At 42.2% G+C, this 11,917-nt stretch overlaps 1 protein-coding gene across 2 annotated transcripts in view; it reads left to right on the plus strand.

The window, feature by feature from the left end:
• USP12 (ubiquitin specific peptidase 12) overlaps positions 1 to 11,917 on the plus strand; it is a 106,011-nt gene that overhangs the window by 67,337 nt on the left and 26,757 nt on the right. Inside the window, exon 3 of one of the 2 annotated variants that reach the window (XM_062194444.1) lies at positions 473 to 686. In XM_062194444.1, coding sequence (XP_062050428.1) covers positions 473 to 686 — 214 coding nt within the window. Of the gene's footprint in view, positions 1 to 472; positions 687 to 3,111; positions 3,200 to 11,917 lie in introns of those variants that run through there. The other variant, XM_062194445.1, reaches the window with a different exon arrangement.

Raw genomic sequence — 11,917 nt, forward strand, 5'->3', positions numbered from 1 at the left:
CCTTTAATCTAACATTACAGGGGATCTTTCTTTTTTCAATGTTACCTGCTTGATGTTTTTTGTTCTGTTTTTTGGATGCACCTAAGAACCCGATAGAAACCCATTTTTTGGTTTATATTTTCAAATGCTTAGCGTACAAGCAACATCGCAGTAACAATGGAAACGTGAAAAGAGATTACCTTTAATATTCTCTCTATTTGTAACTGTAGAGTTTTTAAACCATTTTCCATAAAGACCAAATTTATTGCATATGTTCTTCAGTTGTAACTTGAAACTGATGTCTAGTGCATCAATTTAATGTTAAAATGGCTAATGGGCAAAATAATTGTTTCAGAACTTTATGATACCTTTTCCAATTTATGTGGAGCTCCGATTTCCTGATTGCTCTTTCTGTTCTCCCTACTACACTCAGGGAAATTCTTTTGAAAATATGGTACTCCAAGTTTAACAGACTGTTTTTGTTCTGTTCTAGTTTGGGAATACCTGCTACTGCAATTCAGTTCTTCAAGCACTTTATTTCTGTCGTCCGTTCCGGGAGAAAGTTCTAGCGTACAAGAGTCAGCCCAGGAAGAAGGAGAGCCTTCTCACCTGCTTAGCGGACCTCTTCCACAGCATTGCGACTCAGAAGAAAAAGGTCGGCGTTATCCCTCCCAAGAAGTTCATAACAAGATTACGGAAAGAAAATGGTAATTCTTCCACTGTCCAGCGTGTTGCTGCCATCGTGGCAGGGTTGACTGTGGCGTACCGTAACTGACGTGATTCTTGAGCACCACCTTTATGCCTGATGACATGTGGGCCATGGGAAAACAAAGGTGACCTCCCTTTCTTTAAGGAGGTCTAGTTTGGTGGAGTAGATAGACGCACAGTGGTTAATATGAGGTGTGATTAATGTATCAAGTGTTTATACAAAGATGAAACCTCTGTGTAGGGAATAAGAAATCATCATTTCTGTCCCTCTTTTTTCTTTCCCTGATTGGCTTTTCTGTTGAGACTTTTTTACATGATGATGCACTTTTTTTTTTTTAAACTTTTATTTAGTAAATATAAATTTCCGAAGTACAGTTTATGGATTACAATGGCTTTTTCGCCCCCATAACTTCCCTCCCACCTGCAACCCTCCCATCTCCCACTCCCTCTCCCATTCCATTCACATCAAGATTCATTTTCAATTCTCTTTGTATACAGAAGATCAATTTAGTATATATTAAGTAAAAACTTCATCAGTTTGCTGTTTGGCTTTTCTGTTGAGACTTTTTTTACATGATGATGCACTTTTTTTTTTTTTTTAAAGAATTATTTTATTCATTTGAAAGAGTTACAGAGAGAGATAGAAACAGAGAGGGATCTTCCATCCGATGGTTCAATCCCCAGATGGTCGCAACGGCCAGAGCTATGCTGATCCAGAGCCAGGAGCCAGGAGCTTCTTCCGGGTCTCCCAGATGGGTACAGGGGCCCAAGCACTTGGCCATCCTCTGCTGCTTTCCCAGGCACATTAGCAGAGAGGTGGATTGGAAGTGGAGCAGCCGGGACTCGAACCAGTGTTCGTATGGGATGCCAGCACTTCGGGCCAGGGCTTTAACCCACTGTGTCACAGCACTGGCTCCTTCTGTTTTTTTTTTTTATTTTATTATTTTTTATTTTTTTTATTTTTTATTTTTTTTTTTTTATTTTTGACAGGCAGAGTGGACAGTGAGAGAGAGAGAGAGACAGAGAGAAAGGTCTTCCTTTGCCGTTGGTTCACCCTCTAATGGCCGCCGCGGTAGCGCGCTGCGGCCGGCGCACCACGCTGATCCGATGGCAGGAGCCAGGTGCTTATCCTGGTCTCCCATGGGGTGCAGAGCCCAAACACTTGGGCCATCCTCCACTGCACTCCCTGGCCACAGCAGAGAGCTGGCCTGGAAGAGGGGCAACCGGGACAGGATCGGTGCCCCGACCGGGACTAGAACCCGGTGTGCCGGCGCCGCAAGTTTTTAAGAAAGACATAGGGTGTGTATTTGGTACAGTGGTTAAGTCACTGCTTGGGACACCCACATCCCGTATTAGAGTACCTGGTTTGAGTCCTGGCTCCTCTGCTTCCAATCCAGTTTCCTGCTTATGTACATTCTGGGAGGCAGCAGATGATGGCTTAGGTACTTGGGCTCCTGCCATCCAGTTGGGAGACTGGATGGAGTTCTGGGCTCCAGGCTTCAGTCTACCCCAGTCCTGGCTGTTGTGGGCATTTGGAGAGTGAACTGGCAGATAAAAAAATCTGTCTCTGTCTCTCTGCCTTATAAATACATTGGTACTAAATAAAAATTAAAGAACAAAAAAGCAAGCCAAACATAGTCTGTTAGAATGTGGATTATGTGATCGAGCCTTTTTAGTCTTCTTCTTCTTCTTTTTTTTTTTTGACAGGCAGTTAGACAGTGAGAGAGAGAGACAGAAAAGTCTTCCTTTTTCCGTTGGTTCACCTCCCTAAATGGCCGCTACGGCTGGCGCGCTGCGCCGATCTGAAGCCAGGAGCCAGATGCCTCCTCCTGGTCTCCATGCTGGTGCAGGGCCCAAGCACTTGAGCCATCGTCCACTGCCTCCCTGGGCCACAGCAGAGAGCTGGACTGGAAGAGGAGCAACCGAGATAGAATTCGCTGCCCCAACCGGGACTAAAACCCGGGTTACCGGCGCCGCAGGCGGAGGATTAGCCAAGTGATCCGCAGCTCCGGCCTTTTCAGTTTTTTTGTTCGCATCTGTATGAATCTTTCAGGGTTTAGTTTTGGCAGACAACTGTGTGAGTGTTAATAGAACATGCCATCCTTTCCTGGGCACTTTGTTACTATTTTAGAAAGAACGAACACCAGAAATACACAACTTGTTCAGTGTATATTTTATTTTCCTTTCTTTTCAGTAGTACATTTTTCTTGGTTACTGTTGAATCTGCATGGACTCTTTAAATATATAAAGATTTTCTTTAGGTTGGCTCATGTGGAACACAGAGTTCAAGATCTGTGTTGGAAGCCTGCAGGAAGCCTGTGTCTTTAAACGTTTCCTTGTAAAACCAGGGATATTTATACAGTGTTTATCATTTCTGAATAGTTCAGTATTTTTTGAAATTTCTTTTGTTTTTATGCAGAGTAATATGGTAACAGTAGACTTCTGATAAATACTTCCTTGAATGAGACTGATGCCAGAATGAATGTTAAAATCCAAGCTTCTCTTCTTAAAGGTTTTGTTTCATTTTTCTAAATCTTGGAAATAATATATATATATATATATTTTTTAAGATTTATTTATTTTTTTGAAAGGCAGGGCTATAGAGAGGCAGAGGCAGAGAGAAAGAGAGAGAGAGATATTTTCTATTCGCTGGTTCCTTCCCCTAATGTCCACAATTGACTGGAGTTGGGCCCATCCGAAGCTAGGAGCCTCCAACGGGTCTTCCATGCAATGCAGGGGCCCAAGGACTTGGGCCGCCTTCATCCTCCACTACTTTCCGAGGCCATACCAGAGAGCTGGATTGGAAGTGGAGCAGCAGGGACTTGAACCAGTGCCCATATGGGATGCTGGTGATGTAAGTGGTGGCTTTACCCACCAAACCACAGCGCTGGCCCTGGAAATAATATTTAAACAAAAATTACTTTTATCATTTGATTTGCTGTTATTTGTAACATAGGTTTTGATATAAATTATTGGTTTCAATTTTTTTCCCTTGAGAATTATGTAGAGAAGAGCATAGAAAGCAAAGACGATCTAGTGTATTACCCATTGCATATCTTTCATTATGAGATTTTAAGTTTCTGAAAAATGTTACCCATTTCAGTAGTTCCAGTAACTTTCAGTGTTGGACAGTTCTTTCTAAATCAGTTTCTTCTTTGCCATGTTAAGAACTGCAAGTTTTGTTTTCAAAAGGTGGTAGCCATGTATATTCTTTTTAGCCACTGTTTTTTTTTTTTTTTAAGATTTATTTTATTTTACTTGAAAGTAAGCGTTACATAGAGAAAGAGAGACAGAGAAAGAGAGAGAGAGAGAGAAAGAGAGAGAGAGAGAGAGAGAGAGAAAGAGAAAGAGAAAGAGAGAGAAAAGGAGGTGTCTTCCATCCACTGGTTCACTCCCCAGGTGGCCGCAACGGCCGGAGCTGAATCCAGGAGCAGCCCGTTACTGGAACTGTTGACCCATATGGGATGTCGGTGCTTCAGGCCAGGGCTTTAACCCACTGCGCTACAGCCTTGGCCCCGTTAGGCACTCTTAATTTACATTACTAATTTTTCTCTCATCTCTTAGGAAGAACCAATTTTAATTTCTATTCACTAATGAAATTTTGCTTTTAAGATATAATTCTTGTTAGCTAACTGATGATAACATGGAAGGGCTCTCGGACAGTGCTCCTCCTACAGTGTGATGGCACTAGCTGCACAGATGGAGTCAAAACTGTTGGTGTGAGTCGATGATTATATTGGTTTCCTAATGTGTGCTAGTGCTATCTAGGCACTGGGGACATGGAAATGAACCTTCAGGGGTCTGCAAGTCTTGTGGGTAAGACAGTCAGTCAACAGTGATACAGTGTAGTATGTCATGCTAGAAAGAGAAGGAAGCAGGGAGAGGGTAGAGAAGGAGAGTGGCTAGTGGGGCAGGTCTCTGATGAGGTTAGGTCAGAGACTTGAAGCAAGACATAAGCCATTTGAAGATCTGGGGCAGAAATGGTACAAGCAGAAAAGGAAATGTGGTTGCCCTGAGTACTTGAAGTAAGATGAAGATGAAGTCAGAAAAAAAGGCAAGGGTATTTTGAAAGGCATGGGAAGCTGTGGAAGGGTTCTGAGCAGGTGGGTGATGTTCTGATTTGCATTAGGAGAAGATCCCTGGGCAGATGGGCAGGGGTGGGCGGGCATACAGCATGAGAGCAGAGGCGAGGTATTTCAGGTAAGAAATGAAGTCACCTGTTTTCACTAGAGGCTCTTTGTTGTTATTTTGGAAGAAATAAACCACAGGTTGATGGTCTGTGTCAGTTGGTGTGGACTCTTAGCTGGGTGGTTTTGGATTTTTTTTGTTTTTGTTTTTGTTATGGAAGGTCTTAAGGTCTTTATTTCACCATTTTTTTAAACTTTTATTTAGTGGATACAAATTTCCAAAGTACAGCTTATGGATTACAATCGCCCCCCCCCCCCCAATAACTTCCCTCCCACCCGCAACCCTCCCCTTTCCCGCTCCCTCTCCCCTTCCATTCACATCAAGATTCATTTTCAATTCTCTTTATATACAGAAGATCAGTTTAGTATATATTAAGTAAAGATTTCATCAGTTTGCACCCACACAGAAACACAAAGTGAAAAATACTGTTTGAGTACTAGTTATAGCATTAAATCACAATGTACAGCACATTAAGGACAGAATTCCTACATGAGGAGTAAGTGCACAGTGACTCCTGTTGTTGACTTAACAATTTGACACTCTTGTTTATGGCATCAGTAATCACCCTAGGCTCTTGTCATGAGTTGCCACGGCTATGGAAGCCTTTTGAGTTCACTAACTCTGATCATATTCAGACAAGGTCATAGTCAAAGTGGAAGTTCTTTCCTCCCTTCAGAGAAAAGGTACCTCCTTCTTTGATGACCTGTTCTTTCCACTGGGATCTCACTCACAGAGAGCTTTCATTTAGGTGTTTTTTTTTTTTTTTTTTTTTTTTTTTTTTTGTCAGAGTGTCTTGGCTTTCCATGCCTGAAATACTCTCATTGGCTTTTCAGCTGGATCCGAATGCCTTAAGGGCTGATTCTGAGGCCAGAGTGCTGTTTATGACATCTGCCATTCTATGAGTCTGCTGTGTATCCTGCTTTCCATGTTGGATCATTCTCTCCCTTTTTTATTCTATCAGTTAGTATTAGCAGACACTAGTCTTGTTTGTGGGTTTTGGATTATTTAAGATGAGCTTGAGGGCCACGTCAGCTGGCATTTGTAGCTGTGCACCCCAGCTCACTGAATCGTAGCAGTACACATGGTTCAGATTGCTGTTTGATTGTTGTTGTTTGTTCATATTGTTTGAGATGCCAAATCTGCAGTTCACGTGTCATCTTAGCTGTTTCAGCCTCTTTTGTTCATTCAGTCATTAACTCATTCAAAACATGTTGGTCGCATCTAATTATCGCAGGCTCTTGTGTAAGTTCCAGGGACATAGCAGTGAATGAGACAGGGAATCCTTGTTCTTGAGAGACTGGGAGTACATAGCAGTGTTTCAGGTGCCATGGAGAGATTTAAAAGAAGATTGCTCAAATGAGGAAGTATTAGTTGTTTGCAATAGTATCTATGAAATAGATTTGAGTAAGTTATTTCTCATATTCATTTCAATCTTTTCTTTTTCTTAAAAAAAGCACAAAAGGCATTTTGTGTAGTGAAAGCTATAGCTATTTCTGAGTTATGAAGAAAACATAACCTTTTTAAGAAGTGATTTTGTTATATATGTGTGTTTTGTGTTAATGTTGTAGTTCTCTCCGGACTAGCATACTTTATAATCATATATTTATTTCATAGTGAAGTTGTCTCTCCCACTAGACTGTCAGTTCCATGACAGAGGGAACCCATTTGTTTTTGCTCGCCATTGTATTCCCAGCACATAATCCCGTTACTAGCACATAGTAGGTGCTTACTAAATATTTGTTAAATGAGTGTTTAATTTATCAAAGTAAGTATGAGGTGCATCTTTTCTATTATACATGCAGAAGAAAGCCAGCATTTAGAAGCTGAAGTGTGACACAGTTCAAAGGGATTTTTCTTGAGGTCATTCCATGCATGTTTTAATGTTTGTGTGATCCAGGTTGATTTTTTTTTTTAACTTTTATTTAGTAAATATAAATTTCCAAAGTACAGTTTATGGATTACAATGGCTTTCTTCCCCCCATAACTTCCCTCCCACTCGCACCCCTCCCATCTCCCACTCCCTCTCCCATTCCATTCACATCAAGATTCATTTTCAATTATCTTTATATACAGGAGATCGATCTAGTATGTATTAAGTAAAGATTTCATCAGTTTGCACCCACACAAAAACACAAAGTGTAAAATACTGTTTCAGCACTAGTTATAGCATCACTTCACATTGGACAACACACTAAGGACAGATCTCACATGAGGAGTACGTACACAGTGACTCCTGTTGTTGACTTAACAATTTGACACTCTTGTTTATGGCATCAGAAATCTCCCTAGGCTCTAGTCATGAGTTGCTAAGGCTATGGAAGCCTTTTGAGTTCGCCGACTTCGATATTATTTAGACACATAGTCAAAGTGGAAGTTCTCTCCTCCCTTCAGAGAAAGGTACCTCCTTCTTTGATGGCCCCGTTCTTTCCACTGGGATCTCACTCACAGAGAGCTTTCATTAGGTCTTCTTCTTCTTCTTCTTTTTTTTTTTTTCCAGAGTGTCTTGTCTTTCCATGCCTAAAATACTCCCATGGGCTCTTCAACCAGATCCGAATGCCTTAAGGGCTGATTCTGAGGTCAGAGTGCTGTTTAGGACATCTGCCATTCTATGAGTCTGCTGTGTATCCAGGTTGATGTTTTTAAAACCACAGTGGATGATTTCTAGCACTGTAGGATTCTGGCATGCTCAGTAAGTATGCTGTAGTTATAGAAAATGGAGTGTATTTTTAATCAATTTCACAAAAGTTTAAAGAACATTTTTTGGTTTCCTTTGCGTCTTCTTTCCAGAGCATTCAAATCAGTTGAAATATTTTTGTAAATATGAAGTCACTGTTCCATGTTAAAAGAATACCCAAAAAAAGATGTAAATTTTTTAAAACAAAGACTTTTGCACATTTTTTTTTATTTTATTTTTGGCAGGCAGAGTGGACAGTGAGAGAGAGAGACACAGAGAGAAAGGTCTTCCTTTGCCGTTGGTTCACCCTCCAATGGCTGCTGCGACCGGCGTGCTGCGGCCAGTGCACCGCGCTGATCCGAAGGCAGGAGCCAGGAGCTTATCCTGGTCTCTCCATGGGGTGCAGGGCCCAAGGACTTGGGTCATCCTCCACTGCCTTCCCGGGCCATAGCAGAGAGCTGGCCTGGAAGAGGGGCAACCGGGACAGAATCCGGTGCCTGGACCGGGTCTAGAACCCAGTGTGCCGGCGCCGCAAGGCGGAGGATTAGCCTGCTGAGCCACGGCACTGGCCCCATTTTTTATTTTAAAAAGAAGTTTGTTGTTTTGAAAAAAACATGCCAGAATGCTATAGATTGTTTTTTTTAGCAGGGAAAAAGTTATACTGCCTTGAATTGTGGTGGTGAGATGTCTGGCCTTCACAGCCCCTTGGTGGTGCCTACAAGATCTCCTTACTAGCCTTCTCTGTTCTTCACTTTCCAGTCGCTCCTGTGGTTCTGAAACCCCTGATCCACTTGCATGTCCTCTGCTCTGGTGCTTTGGTGGTAGGCCTCCTCCAGAGCCCTCTCCTGGGTTTGTGAGCTGGGCCTGAGAGGTGAAGGAAGGCTCTTGATTTCTTAAGGGGTTCGGGTTTATTCAGGGAAGCCGCCTAGACACAGAACCCTCAAGGTTAGTACAGGGATCAGGCCAGCAGTGGGAGGGGCTGGCAGATGGCGGCCTCAGAGAGAGAAGGGTCTAGGGTCACAGTAGGCTGGATCTTGTACATTTTTGTGACGGAGGGTGAGATTTGACGTGCAAGTGAAAGTATAAAGGTTGAGCAGTGGCAGCAGGAAGCTAGAAAATGCCCGAGGTTGCAGTGCTGGGGGTGTATGTAGAATAGAATGGGTTGCCTATAAAGAACAGCAGAAAGGACTGGGATTGAAGAAAGTTCCAAGGAAGAGGAAGAAATGAGGGTACCACGAAGGAATGAAACTAGTAGAGGACAGGAGACTGGGGTTGAGGGGTGTTTTCTGTTTTCAGGGATGGAGGATTATTTGCATCGTGAGCGGAGATAAGAGGTGATTGATTTCCGTTTACCTCGATGTCAGTTATCTCACTCTTTCCATGGTGGACACATGTGAGGGCTGTAGACATGACTTGGCCTGGCCTCACTAAGGCAGAAGAGGGTGCTGAAGCCACAAGCTGTCAGTGTTAGTGCTCGCTGCTGTGACTTCTGCTATGAATAGGCAGTGGGGAATGATGTCACACTGCTCTGAGTCTACGATACTCTCTGGGCAAAAACCAGTGGACATTTTACAAAGTTAAAAATGAGGACATGTTAAGTCTGATGGGCTACTATAGTATTGTTTTTAGAACTCACAGCTTTTATTGTTCTTGAGAATAACAAAGAGAATTTGTGGACGGTTAATGAAATCCCTCAGGCGAAATTTACGGAAGAGAGTGTGGCTTCTGTTGCATTCTTAATGTAATTGTATTTGACTTGATATCCAAATTTGTGGAATGGATTTTAGTATGTGAAAAAATAATGAACATGGGAGATTTCATGTGGATTTTACCACCTGATACAGGAGATGGCAGGGAAAATGCTTTGGTAGAAAGATCCAGGTTCTGTGAATCAACCTTTGTGTTCGCAGTGTGGAACGGAAGGAAAGGAGACTCTGAAGGGGCCCAAATGTGGGGAGGTGACTTGATCTAGATCAGTCGTGGTGGAAATGGAGGGACTAGCAAGTGGTTTTTAAGAAGTGTCAAGGTGTGGGGAATAGTTGAATGTGAAGGGTATGAGCAGCAGTGGAGGAGCCTCAGGAAGTGGGCATTTTCTGGAAGCCTCTGCTTTATTATTAACACATACAAATGATACACAAGCTGAGCATACCTCATCCAAAAATCTGAAGTCCAAAGTGCTCCAGAATCAAACTTTTTGACAGCTGATAGAACACTGTAGGAAGATTCCATGTGTGACCTCTGGTAACAGTCAGTATGCAGGTGCCCTAAAAATAATGTGTAAAGTTACCTTGGGCCATGTGTATAAGGTATATATGAAACATACATGAATTTTATATTTAGACTGGTCTTATCCCCAAGATTTCTCTTTATGTATCTGCAAGTATTCCAATTACTAAACAGAAAAAAAATCTGAGACACTTCTGGTCCCAAGCATTTCAGATAGGAATTTTTGACCTGTGGTAAAATTTTAGTACCTAAAAACCAGCGGTTCTTTGGCTTCTCTGCCCACTCCCTGGCTATTCAGGATTCTTTTCCTTGGAAATAGCTTGACTGACCCTGCCATAGCTTTTTCTATGTAGTCACCCATGTCCGAGGATGTCCAGAAAGCTATAGCTACATCCTGTGGGGCCTTCTGGTTAGCTTTGTTATAAACACTCAGACATCTTGATTTCACTAATTCATATCTTGGGGATTTTACCACGTTAGTCCATAGGAAACTATTTGCTATTCAACAGTTGCCTGGTATTTCATAAAAAAATTATAATTAAAAAATGCATTTTGTTGATAAACATTTGGGCTGTTTTCCTGTCCACGCTGGTTTCCGGGCGTGCCCAGGCGTGTGCTGGTGCTGGTGTCCAGGAGAACCAGCTTGTATTCCTGTAAGGGCGTTTCCAAGTAGCTCGTGCTCTGTGCCCCGCTGCTTCAGGCTCCCAGCTGCAGTGGTTTTGAGTGTCTGTTTCTCCACACAGAGCCCACACTGGACTCTTTAGACAATGTGATTTTGACAAAGTGAGAAGCAAAAATGATGTTTGTTGCTTTAATTTTTATTTCTCAATCACTTGTCTTTTAAGATTTGGGCATTTCTATTTCTACATTGAATTGCCTGTTATTTCCCTTTGCTGTTTTTTGTTTTTTTGTTTGTTTGTTTTTTGTTGTTGTTGTTGTTGGTTTGCCTTTTCTTGTTTAAAAAAGAATTTGTTGAATATGTTGGATTTTCAGGCTTTATTTCCTCTGGACATTAACATGCAAAGATATTGTTCTGATTTATCTAATCTTTCCCATATACCACAATGCTGAGTTTGTATATAGTCTTTCTTTATAGATTTAAACCCTATTACTGTTCAGTTGCAACAACAGTGATAAAAGCAAGCGGTCAGGATCATGCAGCACTGACAGCATTGTGTTCTGAGCACTTTGGTCTTCATAATCATCTTGCAAGGCATGTACTGCTGTTAGCCCAGTTCTTCAGATGAGGAATTGTGGCTCCAGGAGGTTAAGTTCACTGCCTGTGATGGACCTGTCTAGAGCTAGGACTGTAATTAATCCCAGTCTGCACAGACCTGCTCTAGCAGCTGCACTGGAAATTTATACTTCCGAAAGATCTTTTGACACCAAAATAAAAATCATTCTTTATTTTGAAATCCCCATTCCTCCCTATAAATACTTTACTGTTGCCATTTTTTTTACAGTAACTTTGCAAAGATAGATGGTGTCCCCTTTTGTTCATTTTTATTTTTTTAAAGATTTATTTTTTATTTACTTGAAAGGCACAGTTAGAATGAGAGAAAGAGAGATATGTTTCATCTGCTGGTTCCTCAAATGGCCTCAACGGAGCCAGGAGCTTCTTCCAGGTCTCTCACGTGGGTGCAGGGGCCCAAGCACTTGGGCCATCTTCTGCTACTTTCACAGGCACTTAAGCAGGGAGCTGGATCATGACCAGTGCCCATATGGGATGCCAGCGTTGCAGGCAGCAGCTTAACCTACTGGCTCCAAGTTTCACTTTTAAAAAATTTTTAAAATGATTCTTAGGGGCTGGCACTGTGGCATAGTGGATAAAGCTGCGATCTGTAGTGCTGGCATTCCATATGGGCACTGGTTTGAGTTTCTAGCTGCTCCACTTCCCATCCAGCTTTCTGCTATGGCCTGGGAAAGCGATAGAGGACTGGGCCCCTGCACCTGCGTGGGAGACCCAGAAAAAGCTCCTGGCTCCCAGCTTCAGATCGGCCCACCCCTGACCGTTGGCAGCCATTTGGGGAGTGAACCACCAGATGGAAGACTTCTCTCTCCCTCTCTTTATCTCTCTCTCTCTAGCTCTTCCTTTCAAATTAAATAAATAAATCTTTTTAAAAAATCATTTCTAATACATGA

Source organism: Lepus europaeus, chromosome 6, assembly GCF_033115175.1.
Source record: "Lepus europaeus isolate LE1 chromosome 6, mLepTim1.pri, whole genome shotgun sequence".
Lineage (NCBI taxonomy): Eukaryota > Metazoa > Chordata > Mammalia > Lagomorpha > Leporidae > Lepus > Lepus europaeus.